The sequence below is a fragment of the Corticium candelabrum genome, chromosome 15 (assembly GCF_963422355.1).
Source record: "Corticium candelabrum chromosome 15, ooCorCand1.1, whole genome shotgun sequence".
Lineage (NCBI taxonomy): Eukaryota > Metazoa > Porifera > Homoscleromorpha > Homosclerophorida > Plakinidae > Corticium > Corticium candelabrum.
Genome location: NC_085099.1, coordinates 5,896,255 through 5,915,198, shown reverse-complemented (window position 1 = coordinate 5,915,198; position 18,944 = coordinate 5,896,255). Strand labels below are relative to the sequence as shown.

Sequence of the window (18,944 nt, the reverse complement as noted above, 5' to 3'; positions counted from 1 at the left end):
GTGTGACCGCGGCTATAATTGTCGCTACACGGATCTGGGAGGTCGAGGCTACCAGTTTCTGTTTGCATGTGATAGAGACAATCAAAGATGTATTCTATGCTGCATGTTTGGCTGAGAAGATTTTAAAGCTATTCCAAATCTGCATGTTGCCATGCAGTAAAGCGATTACACAGCAAGCATTCATCATTGTTCTACCCCTACCACAAAGCATGCAATCACATGCTCTCAAATTCTCTTTATTTGTCGTCATCCAATCCTCAAATGACTGAACAAGAGGATTCAGTTTCTCAGTCAGAGCGACATCCAATATCACACTGGAAATCAGTCTGGAAATATCTGCATGAACATGTTTGCTAGATCATCAGCTGCCAGGAAGTCAAAAGCAGCAGACTCGTCACTCGTCAACTTCTATCACACAAAAAGCGCTCAAAATTAAGCAAATTATTAAATATGACCATGTAAATTAAAAACAATTACATCAGCATGTTTGATTCAAATGTTTTTGTTGTACAGTATGTTTCGTCATCATACCTGCATAGTAACCAACAAGCTTGTGTTCAATTTCCAGTCCAGTTGACTTCCCAATAAACTCAACTCGATTTTATAAAAATTACTGTCACAGCTGCACGGTCCACCATCTGAAACAGACTTGCCTTAATTTAATTAATTAAACAGGATCTTCATCGAGATGACAAATAAGGAGCTTCCATATTTCTGCTTCTGCATAAGTTAATCCGAATCTTCCAGTTATCTAGACAAGAGGTCATTTCATGCTGTTTCTAACTAAAGAGTGTTGCATTAGTAAATAGGTAATTATTTAAGTTACTTAATTAACCGCAGCTCACATCCAACACTGAACACCTGATCCTAGCCTTGTTCTAATCTTCCTATCTCCTGTTGCCTTCACGTTCTATTCTGTACGTCACAGTAGCGAGTAGCTACGGCTCTCTCAAGGCCGTGCACCTCTGGTGTCCGTTGTCACTTAAATGAGAGTCTAATTAGATCTAGGCGCACGTGCAAAAGCTTAATTAAGTAGCGAACGACAAGCTGCTTCAACGAAATGGTAAGTGTACTACGTGAGCCAACGAAGTTCACGACATTATCCGGGAGGATAGCTTTCGCCCATGCGTAGTTGTGCGTGTAATGAGTCATCATTCGTTTGCCTGTCACTCGACTAAGCATTAGTCCTACTGCTTGCGTGACCTCATCATCAGGTATAAGAAAACCGTCTTTGATGTTGAAAATCAGAACACTGTCTCTACTCGTTTCTATTAGTTGTCAAGCGTTGTCGTTCGTCATGTCTGGCCAAGTGGCGGTAGCTCGGCGTGTAGAAAACTTTGCTGTAGCCCATCAGCAACGTGAAGGAGGAGGATTTTTAGTCCGGCGACCGATTGGAGGACGTATTCGCAACTGTGACCCTTTCCTGATGTTAGATCACATGGGACCGGTGGAATACGGACCAGGAGAAGCTGTGGGAGCACCGGATCATCCTCATCGAGGATTTGAGACGGTTTCGTATGTTATTGATGGCGGTATGAAACACCAGGATAGCGCTGGCAATTCGGGCGTCTTGAGTCCAGGTTGGGTACAATGGATGACCGCTGGATCTGGTGTGGTGCATAGTGAAATGCCCAGCGATGAGTTACTGGAGAAAGGGGGTCGCATGGAGGGATTTCAATTGTGGGTCAATCTACCGAAGAAGGATAAGATGATCAAACCTCGTTATCAGGATACTCCACCAGAAAGAATTCCTATGGCTAGGACGAGCGATGGGAAAGTGACTGTTAAAGTAATTGCAGGAGAAGCTCTCGGAACAAGTGCTACAATCGAGACTCGAACGCCAATTCTGTACCTTGACATACGTCTTTCACCGGGTGCCTCTTTTACACAGCCTATACCTGACAGCTACAATGGGTTTGCATATGTATGGCGAGGATCTGGTTTCCTTGGGGCTGAGAAGAAGCCCGCCAAGATGGGTGAAGTGGGAACAATGGGAGATGGTAGCTCGTTTACTGTATCAGCCGGTCCCGATGAAGAATTCCGAGTACTCTTACTGGCTGGAGAGCCAATAAAGGAGCCAGTAGTGCAACATGGTCCATTTGTAATGAACACGTGGGAGGAAATACAGCAGGCATTCACTGATTATCAAAATGGAAAACTTGGAGAGATCAGAGGGTCCAGTGAAAGATATGAGAAAACAAAGAAAGCAAGAGAGACCCAGAAAGCAAGTGGTAAGTGGAATGATGACCTTTGATATAACAGTCAGACAACTTTGTAGTTAGCCAGTATCTTTCTAAGTTTATGATGTTATTTTTACTGGAACAGAATATTCAAGGGTACTACAATAGCTTAGCTTAGATGATTACAACAAATTGTTACTAGAACTGCTAATTGACGCCATGTTTACACCCTCCCTTCCACGGCTATGAGCCTTCTGAACACCACTTAGGATAAGATTAATCTGTTTGTGTAGTGTGATGCTATGCAGACGAACAGTCTGTGTTTGTGAAATAATAATGTGGCATACTTGAATCCTTGAATCGTGCCCCATGGCCATATTTAAATAATGTTGCACTATGTTTTCAGGAGAATCAAAAATAGTACTCCGTGGGGCACTATTTGCGAAAATACGGTAATATCTAAGGTGAATAGAAAACAAACTTTTCAAATTTGACCAAAGTACATCTCATCGAAACTACACCGATCTGTAACTATCAAACAGCTCTTCTGCGCAGGCGCAATAGTTATTTCGCGGGACGTCACTTTGTGGAATTTTCAACATCTGTGACTGTCAACGATTGGAAAGAGGTAAGTTTGCAGTAGTATAAGGGAGCGTCCAGTATCCCCCCTCGCAACCGCCGCAGTACAAACTGTACGTAACACCTTCTGCCGACTACTCCTTCCACCGACCGTACATGTACACAGGATAGGATAGAAGCGGGCGCTTCCGCTTCTATGAATTAGTCTCAACTCCTGTTAGCAAACGCCGGCAAAGGTGATGACCAGCTAGCTAGAGCGCCGACTGGGTGCACCGCCCCATCAGTCTCTTCACTGCCCTCGCCGTACAGCGGTCAGCACTGTAAAGAAGTTGCCGGAGTGTACGAGAAGTTGTAGTGTACAGTAGTCACAAGACGTCACGTGCAGAACCAGGTGGGTCGCATCCCCGGGCTTCTTCTTCGCTCTTACGGTAAACTGTGGGGTGCGTTCTTGCATTTGATTATATCACGTGTTGTGAGAGCGTGGAAGTAGGGTTGCACACTCTAAATCTTGCGACAGTAAACAATTTACATGCACATTTTATAGTCTTAATTAATTTAACTAGTTGTACGATATCCGTAGGCGCCTCGCGTTCGTGAGTAACACGTCCAACAGAGTTTTCAGACCGTCTACTGAAACGCCGAGTCCTAGCTATACAATACGTATTTGTTGAAACCCTAGCTGTCATGGAAGTAAACATGCAAACTTCCTAGTAGTTTAGATTACGTATATAGGCCTGGTATATGTAGTCGTCGTTTTGCAAATGTACAGTCTAGGTATGCACTCAGTTCCGTTGTAACGACAGTGGTATGGTATTTACTGACATAGAAATTGATATCGGCAAACATTGACTATCAACAGTGTTAGATGCAGCGCAGTGTAGTAAAGGATTGATCATACTGTAAATATGGGACGTGTGAATAGTTGACTGTAGGTGGCATTCAACTCATGAAGGTGTTTCTTGCTTGTCAAGTACAACTTCATGAAGCATTTTCTTTGCCCGTTTGGTCACTTGCAGGAATCGTTCTTGGACTCATCTGTAGTCGGACACGGATAAGATTTACACACAAACACACACACACACACACACACACACACACACACACACACACACACACACACACACACACACACACAAGCTCAATAGAGCCATATAGGACCACGCCCATTTCTCAATAGGTCCATTATAGGACCACCCTGATTAGAAGCCTCGCTACACTCGGCAATTAATGTTTATCATGAGGTGTTTAATTAATTGATTATGGATTTAGGTAAAGTTGATTATACAAGCAAAGTCAAAGTCAACTAAAGCTTATTGATCAATTCTTTCTACGTTTATTGTGCCATTGATTTTGAGATGGCAAAACGAGATCATTTTGATGTGCTGATTGTTTGTCCTCGGGAGTCAGAGTTGCAGGCTGCAAGTCGCGTGTTTGAACACGAAACAAACAGCAAGTTTGAAGGAGTTCACACAGATCTCCCTTACAATCTTTGTTTATGTCGTGGATGGAATAATTTGCCTTTGAATGTTGCCATGGTAGCTCAGGTGGGTTCGGGTCGTATTGAGTCTACGAAGCTTGTTCCTGATCTGGCAAAACATTTTACTGTTGGTTTGATTGCAATGACGGGCATTTGTGCCAGAGAAGAAGACAAGTACAGAGGAATAGACTATGGGACTGTTGTGGTTGGCAGCAACACAATTACAGAATGTGAAGGGTTAGAGAAGGAAGATGGAATAGTTCAATCTCGTGTTTCTTACAAGGAATTGGACAAACAGCTTTTCCCAGCACTGAATGAGCTTGTCGAAATGAGAGAAAGTCACAAGTGGTCATCATATGTTCCTGCTGTATTATATCGTGCCAGTCCACGATATGTGAAGGAGCTTCTGTTAGAGTGTGTGTTAGATAATGAAGGCATCAGTAAGAGAAGACTTCTTACAACAGTGGAATCCAAAAGTTTGGGTTTGACCAAACTTGACATTGATGAGGTGTTAGAGAAGATGTAGAAGGAGCATAACCCATTGGTATATGTAGAAGACAAGCAATGGGAATACAAGGCAACTGAAGCAGGACAGTTATATGCTAATGTCCAAGTGGAATTTCCACATGAAGAAAAAACTTTTACTGTTGTATTAGCATCAATAGGATCAGTTTTCATGGACACAGAGCTACTTGACATGACAAATGTGAAACAGCGAATGGCAGATCACAACATCAGAGCTATTGATAGAGAAGCTCATTCATTCATGGAACAAGCGACAGACAGTTTCAGTCCTGGATTACCTGTTGTGATGAAGGGAATATCTGACTACGGCACTGAGAGCAGCAAACTGATGTATTATGAAGCTTATGCTGCTGCCACTTCAGCTGCATTTCTGAGACATTTCATCACTGAAAAGAAGTCTGTGATCAGTACGTGATGTTGATAACGATATGCAGGCAGTTATGTGAAAATATATTGTATTTGCTTTATTGTTTGTAGGTTCTGGGTCAGTGAAGGCTCAGTTGTTTGATTTGTCTGACATGGTGGGTGACAAGTGGCGTGATTTGGCTGATCGTCTCAACGTGAGCAGATGGGATGTTGAGATGATAGAACTGGAGGTTCATACAAAGAAGGAAATAGCATTTATGATGCTATGCAAATGGCAGTCGATGGTAGGAGACAATGCAACTATAGAGAAGGTGAAAGCTGAGCTAAAAGAGATTGAAGAGCAGAAGAAGGGAGAAGCCATTGCAAGTAAGAGACTATAATATGTTGTGATGTTGGTGTTGTAGATTTTGTTTTTAAAATGTGTGTTTTGAGGCAACTTTACAAAGTCTAGAATAGTCTGATTTTGTTACTTTTTGCTGGAAGCGTATATTGGTTGTACTTGTGTTATATTATCTTATTTATTAAATTGTGTTCGCTGATTGCTATTGTTGAGCTTAGCACATGTAATAATTCAGTAGCAGTTGCAGAAGCAAAGCACAGCAAGACTTGTATGATCTCTTCCTTGTATGTTAGGTATAGTGTTTCCCAATGAGCTAATGGGAGCAAAACAATTTTGTGGTCGCAAGAGTTGACAGTATTGTCCAACACAATGTGGGGAGAAAATGCTCCACAAGTGTCTACGTTATTGAAATTCTGCTGTGTGGTGTGTTTACATGTCAGTGTCAATGAGTCATTTGGTATCAGCTGATTGTTTTGTGTATTTCATTTAGGTGATCAAAGGAATGTGCGGAGTGGGGAAATCATCTTTAGCAGCCAAATATGCTTTTCTATGCAAACATTTGTATAGTGATGGAGTGCTGTATTTCAATGCAGAATCATGGGCAACGCTTACAAACTCAGTTATAAACAATGTAAACACATTGACTCACATTACTGGTAGTTCTTTGTCAACAATGAACACATTTCCTGTTTATAGCTCACAGTTTTGTCTCTAAGTTCACCTTCTGCTTTACGTACTCAAAGTCATTTTGACGACGCAAACAGCAGTTATAAGCCATTACAACACAAGAATGCAGTGCTGCTTAACCACATTTCCAAGCTTTCTAAGATGTTGCTGGTCTATGATGGTGCAGATGATCTCTCTTTCTTTGCCTAAAATTCTTCCTCGTTCAACTGCTTGTGTCCATGTATTGATCACAACTCAATGTGATGATTGTTCTGTGTTGCAGAAAGTAAATCATGTCATCTCTCTTGGTTGTTTGGAAGCTGAAGATGCTGTGGCAGCTGTAACCATGTGGTCTGGTCGTCAACCGTCAAACAGTCAAGAAACAGCAGCAGCCACCAAATTGTCAGTTGAACCTCCCATAGAAAAGCTACCAATTGCTCTTGCTCATGCAGGCACATATATGCGAAAGGCATGTTTAAGCTATGAGGAATATTACAAACTGTTGAAAACAAATGAAGTTGAACTTGAGGCTTTAGCATTAGATCTTGACAAACTGTTGCATTACTCTAGAGCAAGTCATCTACGTGAAGTATTTATGGAAGCTGATGTAACTCAGCCTCCTGATTTGAAACAGTTGAGTGACGGGAATATTGATGAGTTGAATTTAAGTGAACATGACAGAGATGTTGTAAAAAATGTGAGAAATTCTGTGATGTCATGTAGTCATGCTCATCTGACATGGCAGATGGACATTGAGTTGGTTGCAAGAGAGAATCCTAAAGCGTTGTCTCTACTTGAATATGCATCATTTCTGTCTTCAAGAGACATTCCAGAGAAGCTAGTTCGTCCTCTTGTGCTTAGTGAATGTGCCAAGTATGAATACAGTTTGTGTGTCTCAACTTTGTCTTCACACAATTTAGTTGAATGGCATGAGACAGCAAAAGGTTATACTTTGAATATTCATCCATTGGTGCAGTCAACAGTGATGGAACGTGTCAAGCAGCAGCCAGATGAGATGGAACGCAAACTAGCTGTTGTTTGCCAAAATATGCTGTTTTATCTACCACACAGTGAAATGGAGTTGAATTGTCTTCCAAGTGATATACGACTTCAACTTGCTTCTCACTCGTATTCATTGGCTAATCGTGTATTGCTAGCTGGTGTAGAAATACCAACTTGCTTGGATTTGGTTAGGGATACGTGTGCTGCTTCTTTGGAGTTCCAGCCTCCCGAACTATCGTACTATTTGTGTGAAAAATGGTACGACAAAGCAATGCAGTTGCACAGTTTGCCACATGAGGTCAAACGCACTTGGGTCATAGAGGGATAACTGCATTTTTACTTGTTGGTTCAAATGTGTAGTGTTGGTTATCACTTTGTGTTATTTAGCAAGTAATCTTTTGAGTAAGGCATATTGCCACAAGTTGAAAATAAAGGAAGCATTAGATTTGAATCTGAAAAGCAAGAAGATGATTGATGAGCTAAAACCAGATGAGAAGAAAGAAATGTATACACATCATAAAGTTGGTAAGATAAGACAGTTGATGATGTATTGAAAGATCAGGAGTGCATATGTATATTTTCTGAAATTATTACAATTTAATTCATATCTTGTTTTATTTTCTTAGTGTTATTAACCGTTTGTTGTACATAGTGTTGGAGATGCTTTGTTATTGCTATCACATGCTAAACAAATTTGAAGAAGAGAAATTTTATCTGAAAGAGCAGATGTTGCTGATGAAAACTTTTGGAGAACATGTTGGACCTGAATTTGCTTTTGGTATTAAATTAAAGACAGATTTGTTTAGTCTCTGTAGTGTTTGCTGCAATAGCAGTTTATTTATTTGTTAGTTGGATGCTTCATGGCAGAGAACTACTCTAATAGGGGTAGACGAGACAAAGCAATAAAATTATGCCAACAAGTGATGGAAAAGTTAAATGATTTGGAGGAATCTGAGTAGATAGAAGGTAAAGAATTTGAATCATGAATTTGCGTGCTTATTGTTGAATGTAATGCTGTGGCAAGTCAAAGGTTTATTAAATTGACTTCATATTGTGATTTCTGTTATACAGTGATGTCAAGATTATCAAGTTGTTTTTTAACCATTGGAGAATTTGAAAAAGCAGATGATTTATTGGATAGGTCATGGAAATTGCTTTCCAGAGTTGATTCTGATAATTTTCTTGATCAACATCTTTTGGGTGAGATATTTTGTAATATTTGTAACTTCTCATAAGTCAATTTTGCACTATTTGCTTGTGAAGTGGGAGGCATCTAGTGCTTGTCATTGGCAGTAATTAGTTAAAGAGTGTGAGGGTCAACTGTATTGAGATGTGCAGAATCTTTCATTATGGTTTTGTTGTATATCATATGACATGTTGTATTTGTGTGTTAGGTGTTGTGTGAAATTAAAAGCATGCATTTATGATAGAGAAAGTGTTAATTGATGGAGACTCAAAGCCATGATAGTTGACTTGAATGACACTCTACATATATATGATTGCTAGGATATGTTATATTGTACATATATAGAATGAAAGTACACATAGACAGTAAAATTATGATTTTGTTTTCGTTCATGTCTTTATGTAGTCATGCGTCTCAAGTGTCAGTGTGAGGTTGAAAGACCTGATGGATCAAAAGAAAAGCTTACTGAAACATTGGAAAGAGCAAAAACAGCTTTGTCTGTTGCTCAGTCTTTGCTACCATCAGAAAGTTCAGAGATTTTCTATTGTACGTGAATTGATTGTTAATATAATTTGTGCACTATTGAAGTTATTTTCCGGATATTTTTTAATTCTGGTTATTGTAGGTAAAGTGCAAATTGCTAGATGTAGCAGGAAATTAGGAAACTTGGAAACATGCATTGAACAACTGAACGAGATCAGGAAACTTGACGAGGCAAATATGCCTGATTCACGTAGAAGACTATGTGATGGTCAGTGTAGTTTTGCATCTGTTAACGTTTTGTTTTTACGATTCTGCTTCAATTAACTTTTTATTTATACTATATGCAGTAATAAAAGAATTAGGAAGCACACATCAGATGAGAGATGATTCAGTTGAAGCTCTGACGTGTTATAAGGAAGCATTAGAGCTGTACCAGCAGGAGGACACTTCTTATCATGTGGAAATTGCTGACAGTTTGTTAACATTATTGACTCAACATGACATCATATTAAAGGTTGTATGTTTTCTGTTCAGCTCTCATGGATATTGGTGGAATATATTCGAACATGGGCAATTTCACTGATGCTGTAAAGCATCTTGATCAGTGTATAGAAATTAGAGAACAGAAACAGTTACCGCCTTGTCGTAAAGCTGGTCTATGAATGCAGTAATATGCGTATTAAATGTTACTATTTATGTGTTGCAATCCAGTTGTATATACTGTGCTGTAGGTTATGCAATGCTTGGAGCTTGTCATGTGCTGATGCTACATTATTTAGGAAGAAAGGCAACATTTGAACAAATGCTACTAGGAATCCATCAAGCACGAGAAACAATCCATCAAGCACGAGAAGCATTTACGAAGTCTCTCAACATACTGTTATTTTGTCCAAATTGTGATGACAAAATATTGAACGGTGAGATCTTTTCACTTGCTTTACAGTACATAATAACTTTACTGATGACAGTGTTGGCGGACCTTGCTGCTACGTATGGCATGAAAATTGATGAGGAGACTATAGATGAGAAGGCCACTAGTATGATCTCTGTGATGTGTAATTTGATAATATTTCCATTGTTGATGTAATTATATGCTTGTATGTGTAGTGCTAAAACTAATAGCAAGGAGTGCATATACTTGGAAAGATTATGCTAGAGCTAAAGACTTGTTCTACATGCAAATCGAAGTTGGAGCTGCTACAATGGTTTCACAGCCAGCACAGAAAGCTATTGGTATACAGTTGTTTGTTTGTATACGGAGGATTATAAATATTAAGTGTCTAGATAATGTTGACTGTGTGAAGGCTGTTTTTATCTTCTAAAATATATTGTTCATTATACCTGTGTGTGTGTGTGTGTGTGTGTGTGTGTGTGTGTCAGTGTTCGAAATTCGCAAAATTTTCTACTCGCCAAAGTAAAATCCTTGGAGTTCCAATGCATGCATAAATTAATATATATATATATATATATTAGTAACTGATACAATTACAATAAGAATAAGTAAATTCGTGTTGAAACTTGTAATAATTATATTGTTTGCTTTGAGAAGTTATATGATATGAATAAATATCATCAAAACTATGATAGATACACACTTCCCCTTGTAATTAATTATTTATTAATTAACAAGCTAGCTATGTCTAAAAGTTAGTAGTGATTGTGTAATAGAATCTGCTGTAATTACTAGACTATACTTATGTGTATTAATGATTGACTTTGTTTTACAACAAAAATACAAGTGCATTACATTTTATCCTTGTGCTCATCATCATTCTTGATTCTTTTTTGGAAACGATTTCTTGCCATAAGCTAGGTGCAATATAAAGACGCCTCTTAACTTAAGTTTTTCGAATTTTGTTCATATAGAAATTAATTAATAACCTATGTAGGATCAAAGGTTTCTACATTTTGAACTGACCATGGTATTCACATTTTCATCATGACCTAGCTATTAGACTAACCTAAGTTAATCATGCATAAAAGCTCTAAACCACTGTTTATATGGATTCATGTACACCTACAATGTAAATGTTCATCTTAGATTTCTTGAGCCATACTGTAAAATGCATGTGCATGTGGACTGCAAGATACATGTAGCTGTGTGCAAGTCCTGGTGTAGTTGACCTTATAGGAGTAGATTCAGACTAGATTGAATATGCCACTAACATTTGGCTATAAAACTATACTCCCTTACAACTCACTGCATATTGTAGGCGATTAGATGGTTTCTGAAAGGTGGCTATACAACATGATCATGATATTGCATTGGAAGAAACCTACAGGTGAATTTGAACTTATCATTACACAGACAGATAATGTAGGTAATATAGCATGATGAGGTACTGTAACTGGTTTAATTCACAAAGAAAGTTTGCAGTCACATTCTTTGTCCACTTTTGCGGTCATCGGTGGCATTTTAGTTGTACACAGTAGTGTAAATGAGATTGGGTGTCAGCAGCTGTTCTAGGTAACTGTCTTTCCCACAACACAATATAAATGGACAATTTAGATAGATATGATTACCATTCTGACAGCCAACATGCGCTTTCCAATGCTTCAATACTTATGTACACAATTAGCCCGACAGGATACCTAAACTCAACACCTCCTGACTACAATTCCAACACCCCTATCCTCTTCTTTGGTGGGTGGACCGCTGCTTTCTACTCGCCAACTTTGATTTGGACTCGCCATTGGTGAGTAGGCGAGTGGGAATTTCGAACACTGTGTGTGTGGTGTGTGTGTGTGTGTGTGTGTGTGTGTGTGTGTGTGTGTGTGTGTGCGTGCGCGCACGCGCTCGCACACATGCATGCGTGTGGTGCTGTGGTTAGAGAGTGCATTTCGTGAATGGAAACATCCGGGACCTTGCAGGGTTGCAAGTTCAAGTCACAGTGATGGCGAGCTATGGCATAATTTCCTTGGGCAAGAAACTTACACACAATTGCCTCTCTTGACTCAGGAGTATAAATGAGTACCTGGTCTTTGACTGGAGTGGCAAAGGCCTCCGACTGCGACAAAGTCTATCAGCCACTGGGGTCCGGGTTGAACTTCAAGTGCCCACACCACAGTTGGTGTCGCAGTCAGTGCTTTTGCGAGCACCTGACCAGGCTCCAGGAGATTGCTTAGCATGGCCCATAGCTCTTACTTAGTGCACAGGAACTCAGCCTTCTAGCTGGGGTCATTACCGTTTAACGGCAGCGTACATGTGGACTTGAGGTTCAGTCCCATGGCTGCGCCAAAGTCAGTGCCCTTTGACTATTTTTTCTCAAATTCCATACACTATAGCAGGACGTTTTATCTCATGCAAGACAATCTGCTAATGATGCAAGTCTGTTTTGCAGCACCACTAGCTAATTAAAGCAGTCTGGAGTATCGAGGCTACACGATATTTGACTGTTTGTGTATAAAGAACAGTTAAAGTCATAGATCTGACACCTTGCCTCCTTCACTAGATAGAGATATTGTTAGTCAGTGTACAGTATCCACACATACAACTAACTACCTTATAAGACCTATTTAGGGTGCCCCTTAAAAATAATTATCAACCCAGAAGGCAACTCTTAAAATTATCTCTCTGGATGGCAGTAGGAGGTCCCCTACTTCGATCCATAGAGCTCTTTCAGTAGCATTGAGAAACAGACACTGGCAACACAACTGCAAACTGCATTAGATAGTAGGTCCAGTTTGTTGGTGTCTCTCTACTCCACGTAATTGATGATGTTGCTAAATGGCATATCATTGTTGTATTGTAATTTCAATAATCCTGCAATTTTTGTTTCATTTACAAACACAGTGTTACGTGATCATGTCGTATTTGGATTAATTAATGTATGTTGACGGTTATTATCCTATGAACACAATGGGTTTATCTAAGCACGTGACTTGTTATATAGCAAGTGGCTTCTTTGTCAAGCTGTCAACAATCACTCATAACCAACAACACTCACATCAACTTCTACACTCTCACACCCTGATAAGTAATGGCCAGCAGTTAAGTGACAAGTCAACAAATCACTTAAAATTACCTCAAATCTGAAGGCTAATTATTCTGAAGAAGGATGATAGCAATAATGATTTGGCTATACTTCAATGTCTAATATTGCATCTCTGTCGGAATTGGAATCCTTCAGGAAATCCAATCCGGGTTCCTGTTTTGCTCATGTGAATATAAATAGTTTGTTCCCGAAATGTGGGTCATTGCAGTCCATTTTCATAAGGCCTCTCTATCTGCTTTTGCGCTCTCTGAAACCAAATTATCGCCCAACATTTTGGACCCTGAAGTAGAATTCCCTCACAGCACTCTTTATCGTCGTGCACGTGATTGTTCTCGTCATGGAGGGAGGAGGTCTATACATACATACATACATACATACATACATTTTTTTTGTACCTACGTACATGCAAGAGCCCCTAAGGCTCAGGTTCGATACTGCAATGACTATGCTACGATGCTACAATGCGACAATGCTACGATGCTACGATGCTACAATGCTATCAGCAGTCACTGTCTATATGTCACTTCTTCTTCTTGGACAGAACTGACACTTCGGAGAGTGAGGCAATTGTATGTTAGTTCCTTGCCAAGGGAATTTATGTATGTGGCCCTCCCGCACTTAAACTCTGACATAAAGGTCCTGGATGTTGCTAATCTCCAACTGCACACTCTAACCAATTGAACCACATACATACATACATACATACATACATACATACATACATACATACTGATACATACATACATACATACATACATACTGATACATACATACATTTTTTTTTTTTTTTTTTTTTTTTTTTTTGTTACAAGGACCCTTAGGGCCCAGGTTACTGCAGACACTACTAAGTACTTGCTACTATACTTTCTACGATACTAGTATACAATCTACGATACTAGTATACAATTGAAACACTATCAGCAGTCACTGTCTATATGTAAACTTCTTCTTTGCTTCTTGGACAGAACCTGACACTCCGGAGAGAGAGGCAATTGTATGTTAGTTCCTTGCCCAAGGGAACTTATGTATGTGGCCCTCCCGCACTCGAACTCTGACCCGAAGGTCCCGGATGTTTCCAATCTCCAACTCCACACTCTAACCAATTGAGCCACATACATACATACATACATACATACATACGCGCGCGCGCGCGCGTGTGTGTGTGTGTGTGTGTGTGTGTGTGTGTGTGCGGGCGCGTGCGTGCGTGCGTGCGTGCGTGCGTGCGTGTGTGTGTGTGTGTGTGTGTGTGTGTGTGTGTGTGTGTGTGTGTGTGTGTGTGTGTGTCTCAAACTCTCTCCCTTCCAAAAGGTCAGATCGGGTTGAAGCACAAATGGGCCGCAACGATAAGATTCTTCTTTGTTGCGCATCTATCGTACGTCCTCCTGACAGCAACTTGAATGAATTTCGACACAACTTTTCATCATCAGTTGACAGCTAGGGCTTTAAATAAGTGTCCTCAAACAATATAGTGATTCTTGGTGATATCAACTTCGATCTGAATGTTCTTTCTCTTCCAAATTTAAGGGTACGGTATGTCTTCCTCAGCTTAGTAACTAGCCAACTCGAATCACGTCTTCGTCACTGATCGATGTAATTTTAACGTCTCAGCGTCATAGATTCTCTGGATCAGCATCTCTTGACTCTTGCGCATCATCTCTCAGTGATCATAATAAGGTTATTTCATGTTGTTCGGCTATCTCCAAGAATCAGTTGTTGCAAAAATGATAGGAGATGTACATGTCTTTTTAATTTGGACAAGTTTCTGCATGACCTGCATGCATGGAGTTAGTGCCATGATCTTTGTTGGATACTTCTAACAATCTCGATGATCAGTGGCAAACATGGTGTAGTCGTTTTCAATCTGTTGTTGACACACAAGTTCCTTTGAAACGCCGCCGTTGCCGTACTCGTCGTTCTCACCTTCCTTGGATGTCTAGGTCAATTGTTGATCTCATCTGAAACTCGGAAAGCGGGACTACTGTAGAAATTAAAGTCTTCAATAAACCGGTTCAAATCTGTTGAAGAACGGTTAAACTATCGAATTCTGTACAGAAAATTAAGGAATCAAGTCGATGATTGGTGCATTGAACCTGAATTCTCGTGCTTTCTGGAACATTATTAATTCTGTTATTCATCCAAAGGGCATTGCTAGAGTTGCTAACCGGGTGTTTTAGCTCTTAGTGCCAGGTTTAACATGACTGTGGGAGTTACACGTGGTGGTACAGCCTCTGACGTACTGCAATCTGGCTGACCTTCCGTACCAATCGTTGGGGAGGATGTTTCTTTTTTCATTCTTTCTTCTCGTGGTAATAGTTTAATTTGGATGGCATTGAAGCAAAATTTGTCAAATTTGGAGCTGCAGCTATTTCATCATCTCTCTGTTCTATTTTAACTTGTCACTGTTGCTGGGTAATTTTCCTTCTGAATGGAAACTGCAGTTGCCAAGGAAGGTGATAGAGCTGACCGTAACTACACATTATCGTCCAGTCTCGATCACTACTTCCGTGTGTGTCAAAAGTGCTTGAACATTTTGTTTTTAAGCAACTACTTGATTACCTGGACTTGATTTCCTGGAAAGAAGATGTCTACTGCCTGACTGTCAATATGGCTTTCGCAAGGGATCGTTCGACTGTTGATGCTATGAGTACTCTTGCTGATAGTCGATCTTCTTAGTCAAGAGGATGCTGCTCATCATTCTGGTGCCGTCTTTCTTGACTTGAGCAATTAAGGCGTTTGACACTTAGACCACTGCCGACCATTAATAATTGTCTTTTGCTGGGGTTTCACCTAGAGCTTTCAGTTAATTGGTTTCAAAGCTATCTCACTGGTCGATTCCAGGTTGTCAGGAAGGCAATGTCTGTTAGATAAATCTCCTTGCCCTAGACATCCTACTCCAACAAATGGGAATTAATTCTTTTTAAGCCATCCAGAGTCTCTGACTGTGATTCATCTTTATGTCTTCCTTTTTGTGGACGGTTTAGAACTGTATCCATGCACTTAAATCGGCACTGTACCTTGGATTAGTGTTTGACGAAGACCTAAGCTTGAAAGTTCATGTTAGTAGTGCATGTATCTGGCATTAAATCTTTCCACATATCCGTTCATCTTATTTTTGCATCCTCTCGCGTTTTCACACTCCCTTCAGCCGGGGCTGCTCAACCTCTCGAGTATGCGAAAATAAGGTTGTAGGAGCGGACAAAATCGGTTGGCAACCTCTCGTTTTGCAACCTTTCGACTAGTACCTCTCCAATACAAAGCACTATTTTTTCTCTTTATCCCAACACTCCATTCCAACACACCACAAGAACATTGGTACGCTAAGGTGGTCCAGCTTTCGACGGCTATCAAATGGTTGCGACACTCTCCAAGTTGCTATCTCTTTTTCCACCAAAGCATATATACCAGATCGCCCCAAGACACTATACCTACACCACGATACCGAAAGTTGCCAACAAACAAAACCTAGGTGGCCCTATATATAGCGAGGAACAGAATACTTTCGCAACCATGTGTACGCGAAAGCAAATCGGTAGTGCACGAGCTCCAGTAGTGGGTCTGGGATTATAGATCTTACCACCTGTCCCCTCACCATATTTTTGCATCCTCTCGGATCTTCGTACCCCTTCGGGGCTGATCAGCCCCTCGAGTCTGTGAAAATATGGTGAAGGGACAGGTGGTACGGTTTATAATCCCAGATACACTACTCATGTTAATGCATAATCAAACGAAAAGCTGTCTTTTTCAGGTAGTCCAACCGATTTGATATTTCATGAAATCCGTCTGACCTAATGACAGAGCCGTAATCCATACGTGGTTGAACGATAGCTATCCAGAAAGATCGTTTAGCTACCATTGTAAGGCAACGACTGTACTTACGCAACGCACCTATCTTTTGGGAACATCTTTTGACAACTGATCAGCGCACTGCTTGCCTAGACTAGCTTCCTTGCAAAGAATGTTCAAATTCATCGTTCGAATACTTACCATTCAATACAGCTGCCCAATCTATCTTCCGGCGTCTTTTTTCCCTACAGTATGGTTGTGGTGTACCGGATAACCTCATCTTTTGCAAGGAGAAGTGCACCCACGTTACTATATATGGACTGGCTGATTCTTGGGGTCTCTGTGTGTCTCGCCCTAGAACTAGCGGCCTCAAACAGCCTTCCTTTTATCGTGGCCAAGTTCTTTGGTACAGCCTTTCAGCCTATCTTAGGAAATTATCTATTTTCTCCTTTTATGCAAGGCTATAATAGTTTTAAGAAGAACTTGAGAAAGTATTTTGACAACTCCTCGTTTCCTAATTAGTCTTAATTGCACAACTGTTAGTGTTAGTGTTATTTATAAAAAATAAAATAAATGTTTGTATATATAGCTCTGTTGCTCGTGTATATATAGTCTTCTGAAGGGTGCCTGGAAGATCGATGTTGCCGAAGGTTTTTCCCCTGGATAAATAAAACAGCTATCTATCTATCTGTCGTCAAAATTTGCGCCAAACTGAGTGGATTTGCTGCAAAGAAAAGAGAAGAAATGAAAAATGCTAAATACGACAGTGAGATTCTTCCAGGAGGTACAGTAGTGCATCAAACGGCATACCTGCATGTGAGCACTTTGGCACCTGGGGTGTTGCAGCTGACTGTCTGCTGAACACTTTGTCACTTAATTAAGTCCAAAGATCAAGAAGAAAAGAACCACTATGCTGACTTCAAGACCTACTGGAGACGTTGGTTTTCCGCTATACTGCGAAAACTTAATGCTGGTGAGATCATAAAAAATTGAACATTGTCTACATTAATTATTAAGGTGGTTCTATTTTAGTTGATGAAGTCAGGCGTGTCCAAGCGCGACCGCATTAATTAATTATTTAAGTTAACTTAGAGTTTTAGCTGACATTTTATGTAGTTTACGGTATCTATCTAACGTCATTGTACTAGAAAATTTTCATGATATCCAATAAATCTATCTATCTATCTATCTATCTATCTATCTATCTAGCCCTCAGACTCTGTAATTTATTTGATAACACCTCCCAACCATAATTTAACATTAAATATGCATAATAAAATGCTGTACATGCGATCACATCAGTAGCTGTACTTGTACACCACGGTAGTACAACCTACTCTCCTAGCAGCTACATAAAAATGGAATTAAATATAATTGGAAAATATCCATAGTTATAGCACACACACGCACGCACGCACGCACGCACGCACGCACACACACACACACACACACACACACACACACACACACTACATGCATACTTTATATATACAGCTTGCTTGTTTGTGCCATGCAGATCAAGATAAATTTAAAAAATTAAAAATTAAAATTAAATTAATTAAAAATAAATTAAAACTAAATTTAAAATAGTTTTAAATTAAATAGAAATTCAAACTTAAAATTATATTTTGAATGTATTTAAATTTCAACTTAAATAGATATAAAATTGGCGTGATAAATGTCGACAATCTTACATGTACAGCCCCCTTGTACGCTCTGTATGTTAAATAATTAGCAGGTGCCGTACGGAAATCTACGTAGCTGCGTATAGACGGATAAATAAGATATCTAGCTTACAAAAGCTTCAGGTTGCGCGTTGATATTAATGCACACCCATGGGCCACCCGTGTACTTATTTCTAAATATCGCGTAATTAAATTTCCAAAAGGCTGCGGTGTGGCTGGAGAACTGGAAGCGGCAGCTTAAACACTTTCGTAATGTTTCCTTTCACTGTGCACATTCGTCTAGACGTGGTCACTCTAGCTAGCTAGACTTCTGACGTCAGGCAGGCATCGTTTTGAGTGATGTTACATGCAGTGAGTGGTGGTCCAATGACTTTGATAGATCAATTCACTTAGAAGAAAATTTCCCAAACGGGGAAACATGTTATACTCGTGACCAGTCTCGCCTCGCCTCCGTCATTCCCGGATGTTCAATCGGCATCGCTGAGGATTAAACATCCGGGAATGACGGAAGCATGGTCACGAGCACGTACCACCAGTGTCCTAGCCTCGATTTGCTTAAAATCTCTCTCTTTCTCTCTCTATGTATATATATATATATATATATATATATATATATATATATATATATATATATATATATATATATATGTATATATATATATATATGTATATATATA

At 39.9% G+C, this 18,944-nt stretch overlaps 2 protein-coding genes and 1 long non-coding RNA gene across 8 annotated transcripts; 2 read left to right on the top strand and 1 right to left on the bottom strand.

Moving 5' to 3' along the window:
- Positions 1-97: 97 nt before the first annotated feature.
- On the bottom strand, positions 98-1,074 carry LOC134191023 (uncharacterized). Its single transcript, XR_009971710.1, has 3 exons — positions 846-1,074; positions 532-751; positions 98-408 (listed from the first exon to the last, which is right to left on the bottom strand). It is a non-coding gene; the product is annotated as an uncharacterized LOC134191023 (long non-coding RNA).
- A 39-nt stretch (positions 1,075-1,113) lies between these two features.
- LOC134191021 (uncharacterized) lies at positions 1,114-2,391 on the top strand. Its single transcript, XM_062659575.1, has 2 exons — positions 1,114-1,214; positions 1,276-2,391. The coding sequence occupies exon 2, from the start codon at positions 1,298-1,300 to the stop codon at positions 2,252-2,254; it is 957 nt and encodes a 318-aa protein (XP_062515559.1). The 5' UTR covers positions 1,114-1,214; positions 1,276-1,297; the 3' UTR covers positions 2,255-2,391.
- Positions 2,392-2,752: 361 nt separating this feature from the next.
- LOC134190857 (uncharacterized) lies at positions 2,753-17,770 on the top strand. Of its 6 annotated transcripts, XM_062659391.1 has the most exons (19): positions 2,753-2,808; positions 4,029-5,168; positions 5,239-5,493; positions 5,761-5,890; positions 5,958-6,098; positions 6,164-7,660; positions 7,788-7,913; positions 7,985-8,101; positions 8,207-8,335; positions 8,727-8,867; positions 8,947-9,072; positions 9,152-9,277; positions 9,339-9,471; positions 9,536-9,721; positions 9,773-9,841; positions 9,912-10,037; positions 17,195-17,366; positions 17,429-17,555; positions 17,615-17,770. In XM_062659391.1, the coding sequence occupies exon 6, from the start codon at positions 6,258-6,260 to the stop codon at positions 7,461-7,463; it is 1,206 nt and encodes a 401-aa protein (XP_062515375.1). In that variant the 5' UTR covers positions 2,753-2,808; positions 4,029-5,168; positions 5,239-5,493; positions 5,761-5,890; positions 5,958-6,098; positions 6,164-6,257; the 3' UTR covers positions 7,464-7,660; positions 7,788-7,913; positions 7,985-8,101; positions 8,207-8,335; positions 8,727-8,867; positions 8,947-9,072; positions 9,152-9,277; positions 9,339-9,471; positions 9,536-9,721; positions 9,773-9,841; positions 9,912-10,037; positions 17,195-17,366; positions 17,429-17,555; positions 17,615-17,770. The 6 variants fall into 6 exon arrangements, with proteins under 6 accessions (XP_062515375.1, XP_062515374.1, XP_062515372.1 ...); XM_062659390.1 differs by having other exon boundaries at positions 17,205-17,555; XM_062659388.1 differs by having other exon boundaries at positions 17,195-17,555.
- The last annotated feature ends 1,174 nt before the right edge of the window (positions 17,771-18,944 follow it).